At 61.0% G+C, this 18,472-nt stretch overlaps 2 protein-coding genes across 6 annotated transcripts in view; one reads left to right on the top strand and one right to left on the bottom strand.

Annotated features, from left to right (window-relative positions):
- The first annotated feature begins 277 nt into the window (after positions 1–277).
- On the top strand, positions 278–5,071 carry ERFL (ETS repressor factor like). Its single transcript, XM_040252792.1, has 5 exons — positions 278–344; positions 3,259–3,493; positions 3,809–4,004; positions 4,098–4,215; positions 4,623–5,071. Exons 1-5 carry the CDS (start codon positions 278–280, stop codon positions 5,069–5,071), a joined length of 1,065 nt encoding a protein of 354 aa, XP_040108726.1.
- Positions 5,072–5,817: 746 nt separating this feature from the next.
- Positions 5,818–18,472, bottom strand: part of ARHGEF1 (Rho guanine nucleotide exchange factor 1) — a 20,440-nt gene continuing 7,785 nt past the window's right edge. For 2 of the 5 annotated variants that reach the window (XM_040252664.1, XM_040252666.1), the window contains exons 5-31: positions 17,904–18,002; positions 17,595–17,637; positions 17,110–17,356; positions 16,433–16,462; positions 16,063–16,162; positions 15,811–15,907; positions 15,700–15,729; positions 15,325–15,462; positions 14,291–14,396; positions 13,673–13,684; positions 12,868–13,035; positions 12,470–12,615; positions 10,502–10,648; positions 10,106–10,188; positions 9,751–9,876; positions 9,548–9,662; positions 9,322–9,422; positions 9,154–9,231; positions 8,863–8,938; positions 8,603–8,770; positions 7,992–8,079; positions 7,759–7,845; positions 7,340–7,407; positions 7,162–7,248; positions 6,625–6,788; positions 6,438–6,540; positions 5,818–6,186 (exon numbers count right to left, since the gene is read on the bottom strand). In XM_040252664.1, coding sequence (XP_040108598.1) covers positions 6,457–6,540; positions 6,625–6,788; positions 7,162–7,248; positions 7,340–7,407; positions 7,759–7,845; positions 7,992–8,079; positions 8,603–8,770; positions 8,863–8,938; positions 9,154–9,231; positions 9,322–9,422; positions 9,548–9,662; positions 9,751–9,876; positions 10,106–10,188; positions 10,502–10,648; positions 12,470–12,615; positions 12,868–13,035; positions 13,673–13,684; positions 14,291–14,396; positions 15,325–15,462; positions 15,700–15,729; positions 15,811–15,907; positions 16,063–16,162; positions 16,433–16,462; positions 17,110–17,356; positions 17,595–17,637; positions 17,904–18,002 — 2,688 coding nt within the window. In that variant the 3' untranslated portion in view covers positions 5,818–6,186; positions 6,438–6,456. The remainder of the gene's footprint in view (positions 6,187–6,437; positions 6,541–6,624; positions 6,789–7,161; positions 7,249–7,339; positions 7,408–7,758; positions 7,846–7,991; positions 8,080–8,602; positions 8,771–8,862; positions 8,939–9,153; positions 9,232–9,321; positions 9,423–9,547; positions 9,663–9,750; positions 9,877–10,105; positions 10,189–10,501; positions 10,649–12,469; positions 12,616–12,867; positions 13,036–13,672; positions 13,685–14,290; positions 14,397–15,324; positions 15,463–15,699; positions 15,730–15,810; positions 15,908–16,062; positions 16,163–16,432; positions 16,463–17,109; positions 17,357–17,594; positions 17,638–17,903; positions 18,003–18,472) is intronic. The other 3 variants (XM_040252668.1, XM_040252669.1, XM_040252667.1) reach the window with 2 other exon arrangements.

Raw genomic sequence — 18,472 nt, 5'->3', positions numbered from 1 at the left:
GGAGGCTGCGGGGAGGATGGGCCGGGAGGGGAGGACCAGGCGCAGGGCCGGTAGAAGGACTGGGAATGACGGGACCAGAGGGCAGAGGGGTGCCTGCAGGGGGAGGGTGGGCAGGATGCAAGGGGCGAGGGCGGCTGGGTCCTGGGTGGGTGGAGGGGGATGTCCCCCCCCGCCCCGCAGTGCCAGCCCCTGACTGACTTGGATCTGTCTCTCTTGCTTGCTCCATCCTGTCCTCATCTGTCTGTCTGTCTGGCCTCTCTGCAGGGCTGGCTCCACCATGGACTGTAGCTGCGTTTCCGACCTTCTCTTCGCCCCACCCGCCCTGCCGGCTCTCTGGACCCCTGGTAACTGGCCCAGACCTGCCCCACCCTTTCCCCAGCCCTGGGGCCTTCCCAGTCCTCTGGCCCCTCCTTTCTGCATCTCTCACTGTCTTTCCTCCATCTGCCCGGGGTCTCGGTCAGAGTCGCCTGAATCCAACCCCTTAATGAAAAACTTGGCTAAAAACTTCACGGCCAGATGTCCCTGCCACCTGCCTGCTGGGACACGAGGGTCTTTTGGAGGACAGGTGAGGCGTGGAGGTCTGAGTGGGACAAGGATGCTGGGGCCTGAAGACCTGGGGTCTCGGCTGGCCGCAGTCTGCTTCCACCCAGGACCTGCAGGCAAATAGAAGCAGGGAGACTTGAGACAGACGGGTGCTGATGGCGCAGGGCTGGGGATGAGGGAGGTCACTAGACCAGGCGCGGGTGGACAAGTGGAGAGACTGGACGGCCCAGGCAGGGGAACACGGAGACGTGGCCCAACCAGCTGGAATGGGAAAGTGGATGGTTTGCTTGGAAGTGGACACCCAGACCAGGGCTGTGGACAACAGTAAGACCTGGACGTGCATTTGAGTCCAAGTCACACGCTCCACAGATGGGCAGTGAGAGAGAGAGAGGGAGAGGTGTGTGTGTGTGTGTGTGTGTGTGTACACCACGGCACCAAGTGAGAGATGAGACAGACTGTGCTGGTTATTTAGGATCCTGGTGTGTGTGTCTATGTCACCCTCCAAGAAGAAGGGGTCTCACCGGGGAGGTATATGTCCCTCTCTTTGTTGAACTGGTTCTGCCTGCTTGTCCGTGCACATCCGAGGTCACCTGAGTGTGTCCCCAGACTGAGTGTGTTGTGTGTCTTTGGGACTCTTGACTCCACAATTCTGGGTTCTGTGTGCGGGGGGTGTTGTCTGCCAGCTTGCCTCAGTAGGCGAAAAGCCTTTGACTGCTCCTTCCGTGGTGTGTGGCATTCTGAACCAAACGGAGGTCTAATCTCGCTGCATTTTGGGTTGCGTAGGGGGGTCCCCCAGGCCTGTGTGTCAGGGGCTGTGTCTGTGTTTGGGGCGTGGGGCTGGTTCTGTGTGTCAGTGAGTGTGGCTGCGCACTGGGGGCTGTGTGTTTTGATGTGCATGTGTGTCTGTGTGCTGAGATTGTGGGTCCTCCTCCCTCTCATTGTGTCTGTGTGTTGGCACGTACAGCACACCCGAGAACACGCGTGGAGGACAGGCCGGGTTGTGTGTCTGTGTCGTCGTCTTCAGGGTCGCTGGGCGTGTCTGTGATACAGCCGCTGGGACGTGTCCCAGGCGTGGAATGGGCCAGAGCTCGTGTGTTGTTGATTCATTCAGCTGTCTTCTTAGATGAGAAAGACCCCAGACGCAGCTGAGAAATTCTCTTTAGGGAGGAAACTGTCTGGCCTTCCCCAGCCTCGGGCAGACCCCGGGCAGCCTGGCTGGGACCCTGCTTCTCTTTGCCTCCCATCCCTGAAATTCTAACAAGCCAGAGAGGGCAAGGAACTGCCTGGGACCACACCAGCAAGTGTGGTCTCCCAGCTCAGAGACCCTGCCCCCGCCACCCCAACCACCTTCCTTTCCTGCAGGGCTCTCTGCGGATTGTGGCCTAATTCTGCCTTCTGTCTTCATGCCTGGGTCTGGGGTCTCTGAGGAGGGGGACGGGGACAGAGGCTGTGGCACTGGAGAAGTGGGACCCAGGGCTGGGGCCTTGTGGGTGGGCAGTGAGACATAGGGGTGGGTGAGCCCCTCGGCCTCCACCTAGCATCTTTGTGTCTGGACACTGAGGTGCAGGGTGCTCATCGGAGCTGTGGATGCTAAGAGTTGGTTGTGGGACTTCCCTGGAGGTCCAGCGGTTAGGAATCTGAGCTTCCACTGCAGGGGGCGTGGGTTCAATCCCTGGTTGGGAACTAAGATCTCAGGAGGCAACCAGAAAAACAAAAAAAAGAGTTGGATGTTTGTGGCAGGGGCGGGGATGAGGGGCTGCTCTACTGTTAGGGTGTCACGAGGGTGTGACTGTAAGGTTGACACATGCGTCTGGGTGTAGCACTCACGGTCTCCACCACAGGGTGTTTCATCTGGGCCTTTGGGGTTCTGTGTCTTTCTCATCGCAGTTGTTGGTGGGTCCTAGTGCTGAGGGGCCTGAGGTGTGCAATTGTGCGTGTCTGGTGCGAATGCCTTGGTGGCATGTTTGTAGTGTCATGCTCCGGCAGGAGTGTGGCTCTCTGATAGCCGGGGGGTCCCTCGAGGGTGAGTGGATGTCTGTGTGACAGGCTGTGTGCTGTGTGTGTGTGGCCATCTGCACACACACGTGCTCTCAGACAGACATGGCACAGAGGCAGGGCAGGGACCCAGGGAACTGAGAGGTATAAAGACACAGGCGGGTACGGAGGCACACATGGATGCAGGCCCAGCCTGTATGTTCCAGGGTGAGGTCAGCCGGGGCGGTGGAGGGGTGCAGGGTGGTGAACTTCGGGGAGAGATGGATAAGGGACAGGGAGAAGAGACAGCAGGAATCAGGGGCCATTCAGAGTCCACAAGAGATTGGAGCTCTCGGGGCAGGACCAGGCTGGGGCAGTGCAGGAGAATGCAGTGGCGGGCGTGCCCTTTCCTGCAAGCCCCTCCCAGACCCTCCACAACGTCAAGGACAGGGGAATCTGGTCCCTGCCACCCTCCAGCCCAGCTGTGCCAAGGCAGGAGATTGGGCTGCAAGTGCCAACCCAGGGCCCCCCGGACGATGAGGTCTCTCCCTCTGTTTGGACAATCTGGGGACTGGACACCAAGTGGGGTGTGGAGAGTGGGAGATGTGGAGATGCTCCCCAAAGATGCCTGGGGCTGCCCATTAGAGACCAGGGGTCAGGGGAGAGGGGGACGCCTCCTGGTGCCCCGAGTCCCCGACTCGGCTCCCTGACCCAGGGCAGCTCCCTGCCTTCCGTCCCCAGGCTTTGCGTTCCCAGATTGGGCCTACAAGCCGGAGTCGTCCCCTGGCTCCAGGCAGATTCAGCTGTGGCACTTTATCCTGGAGCTGCTGCAGAAGGAGGAGTACCAAGGTGTCATCGCCTGGCAGGGGGACTACGGGGAGTTCGTCATCAAGGACCCCGACGAGGTGGCTCGGCTCTGGGGCATCCGGAAGTGCAAGCCTCACATGAATTATGACAAGCTGAGCCGAGCTCTGCGGTGAGGAGGGGCTGGGGACCTTGCCCCTCTCCCCTCACTGTCCCTCTGGGGACTTTCCCTCAACTTCCTGGGGGCAGAATCCTATGGGATCCCAGTGCACAGGGCTCTGTGCCTGTAGCTACCGGAAGTATCCACTTGTGAGTGAAGGGCCAGAGCCCTGGACTTTGGAGCCACACAGGGCAGGATCCCAGCCGCTGCCTGGCCCTGTGACTTTGGCCTCAGTTTCCCCAAGCTGTTGTGCTCTGTGCTGGGCGCCAAGGAAGTGTTGGGGGCTCTGCCTTCACCTCTGCATCAGTGTCCTCCCTCTGCTCACAGCTACTACTATAACAAGCGGATTCTCCACAAGACCAAAGGGAAGAGGTTCACCTACAAGTTCAATTTCAGCAAAGTTGTGCTCGTCAATTACCCGTTGTTGGACGTGGCGGCTGCCACCACGGGATCCCCGCTTCTGCTGACCCCTGGTCCCTTTGGGGGAGCCCCTGGCCCAGATGCTCCTCCCCTCACCCCCGAGGTGAGTTTGGATCTTGGGGTCCCCAAGCCCTGAACCTCCTGGGGAGGGAGCAGCCTGTCTGAGTGGTACCTATTCCCTCACTTCCCTCTCTAGACCCTGCAGACCCTGTTCTCTGCTCCACGCCTGGGAGAGCCGGGGGCCCGGGCACCCCTTTTCACCCCCGAGACAGACAAACTGCGTCTAGACAGCCCTTTCCCATTCCTGGGCTCTGGTAAGGGCCTGGGAGTCCAGGGGTGCCCCCAGGGTGGGGGCAAGGGGTGGGCAGGCATGCTGTACCTGTGTGAGGGAAGAAGATGGGCAAAGATAGAAGGGGGAGGAAGGACGCAGGGAGGAGGCCTTGGGCGAGGCTGTGTGCGCGCGCGTGTGCATGTCTAGAAGTCAGAGAACGTGAGCGAGGTGAAGCAGAGAGGAGGGAAGCTGGAGAAGGGGTCAGGCTGACAGCAGAGCTTTTGGGGGGCACTAAATGAATGGGAGGCAGGCAGGAGGTAGAGATGAGGGGAGCCACATGAGGGTGGGGAGATGCCGTGTGGGAAGACGATGGGAGAAATCAGGTGGAACACGGCAGGGAGGGATGACCGGCCTGCCTGACCCCCTCCGTGCCCGTCACCTTCTCCCCAGGTGCCACTGGCTATTCCAAGCCCCCCGGCCTGCTGGGGCACTTCGGCCGCGCCTTCCCTGAGCACCCCTGGAACTTTAGCCCGTATCTCACTGGCCCCTTCCCCAAGCTGCCCCCGCCTCTCTACCCACCACACTTCTACCCCAACCCCCTGGCCAGTTCCCTCGGCCACCTGCCCTCGGCAGGGGCAGGGGGCGGCCCCACTGCCACGCCCCTGCTGGCCGCCAGTGGGGAGGGCCTGGGCCCGGAGCGCCCCGCGGGCCTGGCTGTGGCCCAGCGCCTGGCGCTGCCGGGGGCCGGGGGTCCAGAGGCCGCGCTGGGCGGGAAGGAGGACAGCGACTCGGAGCTGGAGATCACTGACGTCAGTGGCTGCAGCTCTGACAGTGACGGCGACGAAGGCCTCCCCGTGCCCCCCAAGGCCAAGGCGGGCAAAGGCGGGGTCGGCAGCTGAGCTGCTGCAGGGAGATGGATTCTGCCGGGGCGGAGACCAGGGCGGCTGCCCGTGGGGCCTCTTCCGTGGTCTGGTCTGCCCTTGATGTCCCGCCGGAGGCTGGGCCCGGGCGCATGACTGCCCCAGGCTTCTTCCCCAGCTCCAGACGGGGGGTGTCACCTCCCCTCTCTGGCGAGGGGAGGGGACACGACGATCTCCAGCCTCCTCCCCAGGCTCCAGTTTGAGTGGGGGGGGTCCCCACCTGACCCCCTCTCCTGAAGTGCAATATGGCGCCCAGCCTCCCCATTACTCCTGCCCCTGTGCTGTGACCTGAGTGTTTGTGCGGCCTTGTCTCCCCTGTGCCGGCCCCAGTGCTGACGCCCACCCCCCACCCTTCCCCACAGGCCCCCTGGGGACAGGGAGCTCAGAGCAATAACCCCGCCCCCAGCCCCCACCCAGGAGGGCCCCCTTCCCGCAACCCCCATCAGCCACCCCGAGATTTACTACAAAAATAAACGAATGGAAAGAAGTGTGAGATGCTGGATGCCCAGCATCGTCATGGGTGACCAAGGGGGCTTGGGGGTGGGGGCCACAAGGGGTGTGTGTGTTGGCGGGGGGCGGCCCTGGGGAGTCAACATTAAGACAAGGACTATGATGAACGCAGAAGCGACGCTGGGATAGACAGAGGAAGCAATGCCAGACAGTCTTGGGGGGGCGGTTTCCAGACACCATTCTGGGGCCCTTTCCCGCCCTCACACACTCAGACCTCTCCTTAGATAATATATATTAAAAAATAAACCTCCAATTCAGGGTATAAAAACAGAGCAAAGGCACTTGGGGGGTGGGGGTTGGAGGGCCTGGACACCCCCCCCACCCAGGCAATACTGAGATGGCCCAGGAATGGGGGCCAGGTGGTGCCCCCCCGGAATGAAGCCCTGAGTCCCCCAAGTAGGAGGGAGAGAAGGCCAAAGCCAGTGGGAGGTGGCTGGGGGCAGTGATCCCATCTGGGCGCCCCCCACTCCCACAAGGCGTGGCCTGGGGCAGCCCGGCTCCCTCTCCTCAGGCCCTTGGGGTTGGAGACGCTGGGTAGTCACGGTTGTGCAGTGGTGGGTGGCCCGCTCCTTCTTGCGAAAGGCCTGAGGGCAGGGGAGAGGCAGGAGCAGAAGGGAGATGGGAGGAGAGATGGACAGGTGGAAGGGAGGGTGGGGAAGCAGCACAGAAGAGCCAGAGAAATGGAGATGGAGACAGGAGGCGGAGTGGGGCGATGCAGAAAATCAAAGATGGAGGGAGAGAAACCGGACGGGGCTGTGCAGCCGTTAGCATCCGATGGGGCCATTTGGGTGCCTCCTCTCTGGACTGTGCCCGGCTCCCCCGGTCCCTCACTCACCTGCCTGGGGCAGGGGGCCTCAGGTACAGCCAGACTGGGGGATGGTGTTCTCCCCAAGCTGAGACAGGAGGAGTCTCAGGCGGCAAAACTCCTCCTCCACCTCCTGGTTTTGGGGGATCATCAGTGAGAAGGGCTCCTCCACTTAGTCAGCCCCTTCCTCCCTGCTCCCACTCCCAGGCCACACCACCTCCAGCTGTTTAATGGTCTCCTCCAGTCTGAACAGCTCCTCCCGAATTTCCTGGAGCAGTGCTGGGGTCAAGGGGCTGCCCCCTGGGACCCCATCCCCTTCGAGGGGAGGCCCTGCCCCGCTGTCTTCCTCTGAAGGCAACAGGAGCTGTTTCAGGGTCAGCACTGGACAGGGGTAAGGGGACAGAGTCAGAGGTGGGGGGGCAAGGGCTGGGAGATGTAGCTGGGAATGGGTGTGGGCCTACGGTGGGAAGGAGCTTCTGGTTAGCAAGACCTGCGGAAGGGGCTGGGGGATGCGAGGAGGGGTGCAGGGGTGTGAAGCTGGGGCCGAGGGGGAGGGCACCCAGGGAGAGGCTGCACTGAAGGTCAGGGACAGGGGTTACAGGAGGCAACTTGGGGCCACCAAGGATGGTGGTGCAGCCTGGGGCTGTGCATGTGGTGGACTGGGTGGGCTTGCTTCCGGCGCCTGAGCACAGGCAGGTGGGAAAGCAGTGTGGGGGCAGGCGGTGGCTGCCCCATGTGGGTGGGGCTGAGCTACCTTTCTGAAGGGCCTTGGCAGCGAGCTGGCCCTCGAGGCCTTGTCTGCTGAAGGGCAGGAGGGAGTGGATGAGTCTCTCCATCCGGCCTGGGTCGGGGAGCGGAGAGGGGGCTCAGACCCTGCCAGGCTTCCTGTGGAACCCGCCCCCCCAACTCATCGCCCCTCTATCAAGGCTCACCATCCGCCGGGGGCATCTCTCGGCTGCCATTGCCGTTTTCGGAGCTGCTAAGCAGGGGTTCGCGGGTGCTGGGGGGAGCAAGTGCCGGGTGACCCCACCACCCTGGCTGTGGTCGGCAGCAGGGGCAGGGAGACAGGGAGCTGGAGGTGCAGGGAGGCAGGGAGGTCCGGAGATAGAGACAGAGGTCGAATTTGGGAGACAGGGAGACAGAGAGGCTTGGCCAGTGGAAGACAGAGAGGCCTGGATTGGAGACAGATGGGCTGTGGTGGGGTGGGTACACACGTGCACACACCTTCACGTGCATACACACAGACACACGTGCACATGCACGCACATGGAGACTGGGCTGGAGCTCGGGTTCTGGGGACACACGGGGAGGCTGCCCCTTGACCTCTAGTTCCCTCTCCTGGCCCCCTCACCTGCTGGGGCTGGGCCGATGTTTGGGTCTGGAGGTGCGGGCGGGGACCTTCAGGGATCCAGCGGTCTCAGTGATGAGGGTGCACCAGCTGAAGAGACAGGCCAGCCCCCTGGGCCGTCAGAGCCCCCAGACCCTGGGCCAGGACATTCCTCCCCTCCCTGTCCCCAGAAACCCTGGGGCCCAGGCCTCCTCCTCTTCCTCCTCCACCCGCTCCAGGAACCCAGACCCGCTCACATCCTCCGCTCGGACACCGTCTGCGCCACCAGCTCGTATATCTGGGCCTCCTGGTCCCAGGTAAAAATGACATAGAAAGCTTTGTGATCTGGGAAGGGAAAAGCGAGGCTCAAAGCCAGGGTTACCCCAATGTGCCCCTGGGGAAGTCTCCCATGACCTCAAGGTTCCCAGGACTCAACTCACCCACTCTGTCCCCCTCTAGAACCCTCCCTCATCTAATCAGGAAATAAGTCCCCCATCTGCTCCACCTACAAGACTTCCAGGACCACTCCCACCATCATGGCCCCACCAGGTTTCAATTCCTGCTCTCTATAGCCCCCAGGAGGCGGCCAGGGCATTTTTTCAAAATACTGCTTAGAACTGGCAGCTAGCTCTTCTGTGCAAAAACCTGGGGGCAGTTTCCCATTTAACAATAAAATCCACAAGCCAGCCTGGCACCCCGGCCGTGTCCTGTCCAGGGTCCCCCCACCCAGCCTCAGCCTCAGGGCTGCCAGCCATTTCCCCTCCCCCTCCCCCGCTTCCCCCCTCCACCCCTGGGCGCAGAGCATGCGCGCCCAGCTCTTCGAAGGGTTCCTCCGCCATCCTGGGGACGGCCGTGCCAGGGGCCTCACCGGTGGCCACCTCGCGAGTCAGGGCGGAGGTGAGCCGCAGCACTGGCCGCAGCATGGTCTTGCCATCGGGCGTGGGCGTCAGCGTCCGGCTGTGCGACTTAAGCAAGAGCCGCTCGTCCTGGCGCTGAAGCAGCAGCAGCAGGTCATTCAGCAGCAGCACGTGGACCTCTGCGGGTTGGGGGGCAGGGCTCAGCACCCCCACCTGACCCCCTGGTCCTGAGGCGCCCCCCCCTCGCCCTGCTCGCTGCCCTGGCGCTCACCCACAGCCTTGTCCTTCGTCACCCTCCACGTCAGCGGGCCCTCGTAGATCAGCCTCTTCTTGGTGATGTCTAGGTTCTGGAGGCAGGAAGGCAGGGGTGATGGCCGGTGAAGGTGATGGTGGGGTGGGGGAAGGTGGGGATGACCACGGGGGGTCGGTGAGGTCAGCTCATTCCCCATTGGGAAATAAGGGGGGTGGGGTCAGAGCTGAGGGGCCCCTGTTTCTTCCTGGGTGTGCTATCAGAGAATGCCAAGGGTGGGCAGAGAGGAGGGGAGGGCAGCGGGGAGGGCACCTTGAACTCGATCAGCATGGGGTCGTTGCTCTGCCGCAGGTGGGTCAAATCCAGACGCCTCTGATAATCTTTGAGCCGCTAGGGGCAGGGAAGGGAGGGTCACTAGCTTCCTCGGACCTCTGCACACGCACACCCTACCGCCCTGGCCCAGGGCCCTGTGCAGCTCACCAGCAGGTCCTCCATGTCCCGCACGGCATGGTTGACATGTTGCAGAATTTCCCGGCAGCACTCGGCGGCCCGCTCCACTTTCTCCCGTTCCACCAGCTCTTCTGTGGGCAAAGGGGGAGACCGGCCCTGGGGTGAACCCCAACCCTGGAAGTTCCGGGTCCCGACACCAAGGCTGGAGGCCGGAGAGCCAGGGTCCGGCAGGACGGGGTGGGGCTGCTCTCTCTACCTGTGTTCTGCCCGATGCTCTGCAGAAGCAGCGGGTACTTGGTCAGACGCTGCATCTCCGTGGGGATCATGTCCTTCAGCTGCAGCCGGCGGCACCGGGGCCGGCTCTCGGCGTCCTGCAGGTACAGCAGCTCTGAGACACCAGGACGCAGGCCCCCCTCCCCGGGGACCCTGGAGCCCGGACCACCTCCCACCCCACCTCACCTGCACAAAGGTACAGAACCGGGGCTCCTTGCGCTGTTTGGCTTTGAGCTGCTCTAAGGCGAACGACTGGTGGCTACAGAAGCGGGAGGAGATCTTCTGGAACCACGAGCCCTCGGCACCATCGAACTACAGTGAGAGGCAGGCCAAGGAGGGTGTTTCAGGTGGGATGGAGGACAGGGCTAGAGGCCCAGACCCCTGGGGCTTGGATGCGGGTAAGGTTGAGACCTCGGGCCTTGGTTCCAGGTCCCCAGCCAAGAGGAGGGGGTGGGGCGGGGCGCTGGAGTGGAGGGGTGGGGCAGGGCAGTGGAGGGGAGGGGAGGGGCAGGTGGGCAGTGCGTAGGCTGGGCTCTCTCACCTGGGCCAGCAGCACATCTCCAATCTCCTCAATGAGGTAGCCACTATCCTGCCTCCGCTTCATCAGGCAATCAAGGAATAGGGCTGTAGGGAGCAGAGAGGAAAGGCGGTGCTCTGTCAGGGTCCCCGAGATCGGATGCAGAGCTGGTCTGGTGCTGGGGAGTGGGGGGTTGGACTGCAGGTGGGTGTGTCGGATCCTTGGGGCCGCTGACGGCCCCCTCGCCCTGACTCCCCGCCTCATGCCTGTTGATGATGTGTCCCCTGGGAGGTGAGCTCTGGGGATCTGGAGTGTGGCCCTCCCCAGTGCTAGACCAGAGGCTGCCCGGGGTCAACGGCAAGGCAACGGAACAGAGAGCTGGCAGGTGGGACGATGGGAGGGCCACAGCCCCGCACTCACAATGCACCTCGATGAGCTCGTCCAGGCTGGGGAAGATGTTCTGGAGCTCCTCCTGGGAGTAGAAGCCCCCTTCCGCCATGGGCTGGTAGAAGACGTCGTGGAGCACGCGGAGCATGCGCACATGGGCGGCCTCCGTTACCAGGAGCTCTGCAGGGACAGTGGACAGAAGGAACAGTTGGGGTTGGCGAGCATGCAGACTCTGGGGGTGGAGGGGGGCCCTCTCAGAGGCAGGCTGGGGAGGGGATGGCACAAGGATGACTCTGGGTGGAGCCACTCGCCCCTGAAATAGCCTCTGAGAATTCCTCCACCCCACTGCCTTTTTCATATGGCAGTTGCAGCCAGCCAAGGGGACCAGTAGTCCCAGTTTGCCGCATACCATGGGCTTCCCAGGACATGAGATTTTCAGTGCTAACTAGGTCGTGTGGGCATGCACGCTCAGTTATGTCTGACTCTCTGCGACCCCATGGACTGTAGCCCACAAGGCTCCTCCACTCATGGGATTTCCCAGGCAAGAATATTGGAGCAGGTTGCCATTTCCTCCTCCAGGGGATTTTCCCAACCCAAGAATCGAACCCATGTCTCCGGCATCTCATGCACTGGCAGGCAGATTATTTACCAACTGCGCCACCTGGGAAGTCCCAAAACCAGGACAGTCCCAGGCAAATCGGGGACAAGTTGGTCGCCTCACTGCGTGCAGCTGCGTTTCAAGTCTAACCATCCAGCAAGTTTCTCAGGCTGTTTCTGGCACAATGACTCTGACAGGTTGATGGCCTGGGATCCAGGGGCCTCCAGGGGGTGCATGCCTGAGTTCCAGTGATCCCCAAAATCCCCAGAGACTAAATGCATGATTTTGTGCATTAAGCATGTATTTCTGGTGAGAGAAACTGCCATGCGGTCCACCATGGTAGCCACTAGCCATGCCAATAACTCTAAATTTTGCTTAACTGAAATGAAATATAATGCACAATTCAGCTCTCAGTTGTGCTCACCACACTTTAGATGCTCAACAGCTGTTATGTGGCTGGTGGTTACCATGTTGGAAAGTACAGATATTTATTGCATGTTACCATCATTCCAGAAGGTTCTATCAGATGGCACTGGGAATGTTTTCATCATTACTCTCAGAAGGATCTGTGACCCAAAGGGCATCTATCCACTGCCCTAAAACTTCTGAATGAGAATGCTTCTCAACCATTAAATAATCTGTAAATTAACTTCCAAATGAGCTTCCCAAAACACTCTACATCTGGCAAACCTCCCTCAACACAGACGCAATTTGAAATCACAGGGAAGGATTAAGATAAAAATGGTATCTCTCAGCTCGGAAGCAAGCATTGCTAAGAATATATTATCTTCCCAAACTTTTCTGGGTGGGAATTTTTTTCTCCCCTGACTGCTTAAGATCATAGTCGTGACAGCAGTCACAGCTGAATGCTCTGACCCTGGACCCATCATTGTGCTGAATGCACGAGTCCTCTCATCTTCATCTCTGTGGGGCTTTTAAGGGAGGAGTTATCACTGCCCACATTTCACAAACAAGGAGACAAAGGCTTATGCTAGAAATGCAGCTTTTATAGACCGTTTCTGGCTGTGCACGTCAACACTGTCCCGCACTACAAAAAATTATTTAGAGAGGACTTCCCTGGTGGCCCAGTGGTTAGGATTTTGTGCTTCCACTGCAGGGAGGGAGTGTGGGTTCAATTCCTGGTCAGGGAACTAAGATCCCACATGCCGTGCAGCATGGCCAAAACAGAAAACCATTCCTTGGAAACGTCACTTCCAGCAGCTGCCTGCCCATTCGTTCCCTGGGATGTTCTGCAATTTAGCTAACAAATGGCCCTCTGAGGGAACTGGGTGGCCTTCAAGCTCTAGTGTAAGCAACACCAAGATGGCCATCCCCCTGCATCTATCTTTGCCAGAGGTGGGCTGTGTCCTTGGCCGCAGTAGGCTGAAGGGGGTGGCACTCACCGCTGATGACCTCCTGCCGCTTCACCTGGCTCTTGGGCAGGCTGTGCAGAATGTCCTGGGGGACAAGCTCTCGCCAGCCAGGCGGCTCCTCCGGTTCCAGCTCCAGTCCTGAGCGGCCCGGCTCTCCCTCGTCTCCAGGCTCCGGGCTGTGGGACAGAGGCCTCGTCAGGTCCCCAGTTCAGGGCATCCCAGGAAAGAGCCTTTGACTCCTTCCACGCCCATCCCCTAGGGCGGCCCAAGCTGCAGACCGGCCCCCAGATCTCTGGAAAGCAGCCGCTCACCCCTCTCCTGTGACCACTGGAGGCCCACAGTGACCTCAGCATCCGATATCCCCCACCCGGGCCTCCCGGACTCTACAGGCTGCCTTGGTGGATGGAGGGGGTGGGGCAGTGACGTACGTGGCTCGACGGGTAGGGCCAAGCACGGCTGTGGCGGAGCTGGGGTCCATGTCCACGTCGCTCCGGGAGCGGCCCCCACCCCGGCCCTTAGCCCCGAGGCTACCCCGGGAAGGCCGGCGGCGGTCACTCACCCGCAGGCTCTCTGAGCGCCCCAGACGCCCTGACAGCCTGGACCCCGAGGCCAAGGACAGAATCAGGCCCGGACAGAAACAGGGAGAGACCAGGACAGGGAGAGACGGGGAGAGACCAGCACAGGGAGAGTCGCGGGGAGACCAGGACAGGGAGAGACGGGGGCGGGGGGCGGGGGGGGGAGACCAGGACAGGGAGAGATGCGGGGAGACCAGGACAGGGAGAGATGCGGGGAGTCCAGGCCGGGGAGAGACCAGGACAGGGAGAGACAGGGAGAGACCAGCACAGGGAGAGATGGGGAGAGACCAGGACAGGGATCAAACATGTAACAGAAGAGAAGAGAGAGTCAGAAGGACCAGTGTAACTTTGGGGTGCAGGGGGAGTGGGGGTGGTCAGAAGGGATACTGAAACTGGAGGAGGAGGGTCAGGGACTGGGAACCCAGTAGGGAGTGAAGGACTGCCCCCTCCCTTCCCTGAGGCAGGGGGATGGGGGCAGAGCCAGGAGGCGAGGGGGGGAGGGGCGGTTTCAATACTTAGCTCTTCAGCTGGGAGGGTGGTGTCCCCACCCACCCCTCACAGGGGTGTAGGGGAAGGGGTGGCCCCTGGGGGGAGGGGAGGGGCTGGGAGAAATGGGGGAGGGGCTAGCCCTCCCCCTACCCAGGGCCCAGGCACCCACCTCTTCCACTTTCTGGGGAGAGAGGGGGACAGGGTCAGAGGTGGACCCAGAGGGAACCCAACTCACCTCCCCCACCCACCACAGGGTCCCCAAAGCAGCGGCACGAGGACTGGCAGGGGGCAGAGCCTGCCCCCCAACTGTGAGGGGGACAGGGCCCCCGGGCATGGAGCACAGAGGGCTAGGGGGAGGGAGGGAGGGGGCGCTGGGAGGCAGGAGCAAGGAGGCTGGGCTGGAGGCTTAAGAATGGTTGGGGGGGATGGATGGAAGATGGGGTGGTGGTAGGGGCAGAGGGAGAGGGGCCAGGAAGAGCTGAGAGGGGGTAAAGTGGAAGAAGAGGAAGGAGGAGGAAAGGAGAGAAAGAGGGAGCAAGGGGAGAGGAGAAAAAAAAATCAGTGTAAAAGGAAGAAGAGGAAGAAGGGAAGGAGAAAGGGAGGAAGAAGGAATGGAGGGAGAGATGAGGAAAGACAGCGGAGGAAGAAGGTGAGGAGGCGAAGAGGGAGGAGCAGGGCAGAGTGGAGACGGCTCGGCTGGGGACGGGCAGGCGCAAGTGGCAGCACGACTTCCAACACGCACCCCCTTCACCACCCCCCTACCCAGCCTGCGCCCAGCCCCGGGCACCTCTCTGTGTCGGCAGCCTCCTCCGTGCTCTCTAGTGGCGCTGGGGCGTCCAGGCTGGCTGGGCCCTGCGGGGGCGGGTCCCCCACCTCCAGGAGGGCATCAACACCTGCAGGGACAATGTTGAGGGGGGAAGCAAGGCTGCCTGGAAGGCCCCTGCGGTGGTGAGACCCCCACCCCCCTACACCCTGGGGGCCTCCATTCCTTGAGCCATCCACTGCCTGGCCGACACCACGTGGCTGCTCTGTATTTTAGTGGGGAACAGACAGATGGAAGCTGGTAAAGAAACTGCCTGCAATGCGGGAGACCTGGAATCGATCCCTGGACTGGGAAGATCCCTTGGAGAAGGGAAAGGCTATCCACTCCAGTATTCTGGCCTGGAGAATTCCCTGGACCATATAGTCCATGGGGTTGCAAAGAGTCGGACACGACTGAGCGACTAAGCACATACGCAGACAGATGGAAAGAGCTCTGAAAACATGGCCATGAGCAGCCAGGGCCCAGTGGGCAAAGATGTCGCAAAACTGGGGTGCCAGTCTCCCACCTGGAGAGGAGACTGGATGCCTCCACATTCATTCATTCTCCCAGCACTCCACTGGGACTTGTGGGAAGAGAATGTATCCCATTTAGAGGGGAGGAGGCTGAGGTTCAGAGAGAGGAGGGGCTTCTAAGATCTGACACAAGCAAATTGCAGAACCAGGATTTGAACCCAGGCCCTGGCCAAGTGGCTTTCTCGGGGGGGAGGTCACACAAGGAGTGGGAGACATTTCCATGGAGCAGCCAAGTTCACCATCTAAGGGGGCTGGTTGGCCATGGACTTAGAGAGGGTTCTGGGAAATGAAACCATGGGGGCTGATGGGAAATGTAGTCCAAGGAGGTGGGGAAATCCATCACCAGGACAGAGGTCAGAGCTTAGGAGGAAAGCCGTGGAAAGGGTAAACCAGGGGAAGGATGTGGTTATTGGTAACACTGGTGACAAGGAGCAGGGAGGGCGGAGGACCAATGGGCTGTTTTGCTGGGGGGTCCAGGAAACTCACCTGGCTCCCGGTCAGGGCTGTCCCCAGACAGAGGATGCGGAGAAACTCCGGGGCTGTCCTGCCCAGGGCCTCCAAGATTCCTGTCCCGGGAAGGTATCCCCTGACCTCCCTTACGTTCTGTAAGGCCCGGCTTCTCAGCTGGGGATGTATTGAGGGAGAAAACGGAGTATGAAAGTCAAGTGACTCAAATCCACAAGAGCCGAGGGATCTAACAGGCCGCTCTGCTCGGTCCTCCCCATCGCCCAGAAGACCCCTCCTCCGCCCTCGGACCCAGGAGTCCCAGCCCCTTGCCCCTCCTCCCTCAGACCTTGTGGGTCCCTCCACCTCCCCTCTTAGGTCCCCAGGATGGATGATGCTCTGATTCAGGGCCATTACCATCAACCTCGACCTTCGGGTTTCGAATATCTGGGGGTGAAACGAGAGATGGGACCGTGAGGTGGGGTCAATATGGGGAAGTCAGGGCGGGGCCAAGGCCGGGCACCTCACCCTGGGTCTCTCCCCGGTTCCAGCGGGCAGCATCCAGGAAGCTGCTCAGGCCTTTCTTGGTCTTGGTCGGTTCATCTGACCGCCGGTTCCCTATCATCTGGGGAAGGGGTGGGGGGAGGCGGAGCTGGGCATTTCTGGACCGATGTCAACAGAGGGCTCAAACCTCACGGGCGCAGAGGCTTCCCAGGGGCGGCAGGAGGGAGGGCCCTCTCTGGGGAGGAGAAGGCCAGGTTTGGGCGCTCAGGGAAGCACCTTTTTCCGAAAGAAGTTCCTCCCAGACTTCTTGTCCCCGCTCTTGGTCCGCACCCCAAGGTGCCGCATGTACAGGCTGATGGCGTTGACCACGGCGGCACTGCGGGGAGGGGACAGTGAGGGCGCACGGACAGACATGCAGGCTCCCAAGGATGCAGGGACCCCGCCACCCCTAGAGCTTCCCCTCCACTCACTTCGCACCCCCACCCCACAACCACTTCTTGCTGAGCATCTGAGCAAAAGGAGAGAGAGGAGGTTCTAGGGAACGGAGCCAGGCATGCAGCTCAACGCCCAGGCCCCCAGGTAGACCCCTCCCCTTTCCTCAGGCCCGTGACACCAAACTCCCCACCAGCCTCTTTGCTTCCATCACCTCTTCTCCTCATCGTTAGAGATGGTGTGCCTGTAAGAAGAAACAAGTCTGTGACCAATGTGCTAAGCCTGGGGTCCCTGACTACCCAGCACAACAGGTCACTCACTGTCCCCTTCAAAGCTGGGATGGGGGGGCCATTCTGCTGAAGCATCTGGGACAGACAACTGCTGGAGAAGAGACCCCCACTCAGGGTGGCAGGAGTTGCAAGGGCAGGACCCAAAGCACAGGCCTGAATGCAAGACCACGGACGGGACCTGGGAACTGGGAGGGACCCCCAAGCTGGGAAGGGAAGATGCAAAACCAGATGGGTGAAAATGCGAAGACTTCCCAGGTGGCACCAGTGGTAAAGAACATGCCTGGCAATGGAGACAGATGTTAAGAGACACAGGTTTGATCCCTGGGTTAGGAAGAGCCCCTGGAGGAGGGATGGCAACCCACTCTGGTATTTTTGCCTGGAGAATCCCATGGACAAGAGAAGCCTGATGGGCTACAGTCCTTGGGGTTGCAAAGAATTGGACATCACTGAAGTGTGCACGCAAGGGCCCCAGAAGTCAGGAGAGGAAAGCAAATGCGTGGAAATGACCCTTGAAGCTGCAGAGGGAGTCCGGAAGCAGATGGGACGAGGATGGGACAGCAGAGGGTGCCCCCTGGGCTAAGGAGAGGCCTGCCCCACTCACTGCATCTCCTCCAGGTGGGTCAGTTGCCGCTCAGCCAGGTGCCGCTCCCGGGCCTCGTAGCTGGCACGATCCCGCGCCACCCAGGCCCCCAGCTGGACCAGCTCCTGCTCCCAGGGTGTCATGCCCATGAGCTTCTTGGAGCGGAAGTCCTCCAGCTGCCGGACCACGGCTACCTGCTGGCTCACCACCGCCTCCTGCACGAACTGCCGCTGGAGTTCCTCAGACAAGAGGTCAGCCCGCGTGCGGTCTGCGGGGACAACGGGGCCCGGGCTGGGGACCAGTTCCCTGGGCCGTGAGTCTGCCCCTAACCCTGCCCACCCCTGGACTCTGACAACCATGCTTCCTTGGGCTGGGGTGGCCATGAGACAGGAAGGTATCTCTGCTGTCCAGGGACCATGGTGAGAGCGTGGCCTTCCACCCCAGGGGTCTCCTGGTCCCTGCTAGAGACCTCTCCCTCACACCAAAGTCCTCTTTCGTCTTCTTACCAAGTACTAAGGTCATGGCAGCAGGGACCATCACTCGTAGAATCTGCTCAGGAGAGAGAATGGAGTGAAGGGGAGGACGCAGCGGTGAAGGGGCAGCCATGATGGGATGAAGGGATGGTAGCCCAGGCAGCAGGTGGGAATGATGCTCTGATGGGAGGAGCAGTGGATGGAGAGCCAGGGTGGCACGAGGTCTCCCACAGGGCGGGCCAGGCCTCCCTTCACGCTGCCCTCAGCAGGGTGGAGGTTGGGAGGAGCAGGGTGGCTGCCCAGGGGGTTGGGGATGGGGGTCCCCTCGAAGGTGTCTCTCACCGAGTGCTTATCCAGGAAGCTGTGGTAGAAGTCCACGAAGGCTTTCTTGAACTCCTTGGGGCCCAGGGAGCCCAGCATATCCGCATGCAGGCAGCAGAGCTGGGGGACACAGAGCGTGATCCATCCTCTTCCCGCCCCACCCAAACCGCACTGCCCCTTGGAAAGCCTCGGGGTGCAAACCCTCTGGGAAGTGCTCCCCGACGTCCCCCATCCCCACACCTGACTCCCTCACAGCTGTCTGGGGCCACTGCACCATTCCCTTAATTTTCTCTCCTGTGAAACGGTTCTTTGGTCTGTCTTCTCTCTGCTGCTGCTGTTACAACAGCTGCTGTTACACCACCCTCAGCTATACTAAGAGGGCTCAGTGCGTGCCGACACTGTCCTGCATTAAACCCTCTACCTGCATTAATCTGTTCAACCATGGGGAGGACCATCATTATCCCGTGTTGCAAATGAGGAAACAGTTAGTAAGCGACAAAGCTGGGATTGGATTTCTGGCAGTCTGTCTCTGCGACTCTCCACTGCAAAGCAATACTGTGTTACTCAAGGGTGTGTGTGTGTGTGTCTGT

The sequence above is a fragment of the Oryx dammah genome, unplaced genomic scaffold, assembly GCF_014754425.2.
Source record: "Oryx dammah isolate SB20612 unplaced genomic scaffold, SCBI_Odam_1.1 HiC_scaffold_13, whole genome shotgun sequence".
Taxonomy (NCBI): Eukaryota; Metazoa; Chordata; class Mammalia; order Artiodactyla; family Bovidae; genus Oryx; species Oryx dammah.
The sequence above is the reverse complement of the archived record's forward strand: the minus strand, read 5'-3'. Positions and strand labels throughout refer to the sequence as shown.

Bases quoted from the DNA above. Each gene is read 5' to 3' on its own strand.
- ERFL (XM_040252792.1), top strand. From the start codon at position 278: ATGGACTGTAGCTGCGTTTCCGACCTTCTCTTCGCCCCACCCGCCCTG. The intron at 3,494-3,808 runs GTGAGGAGGGGC...CTCTGCTCACAG, and splicing joins AAGCTGAGCCGAGCTCTGCG to CTACTACTATAACAAGCGGA. The intron at 4,216-4,622 runs GTAAGGGCCTGG...CCTTCTCCCCAG, and splicing joins TTTCCCATTCCTGGGCTCTG to GTGCCACTGGCTATTCCAAG.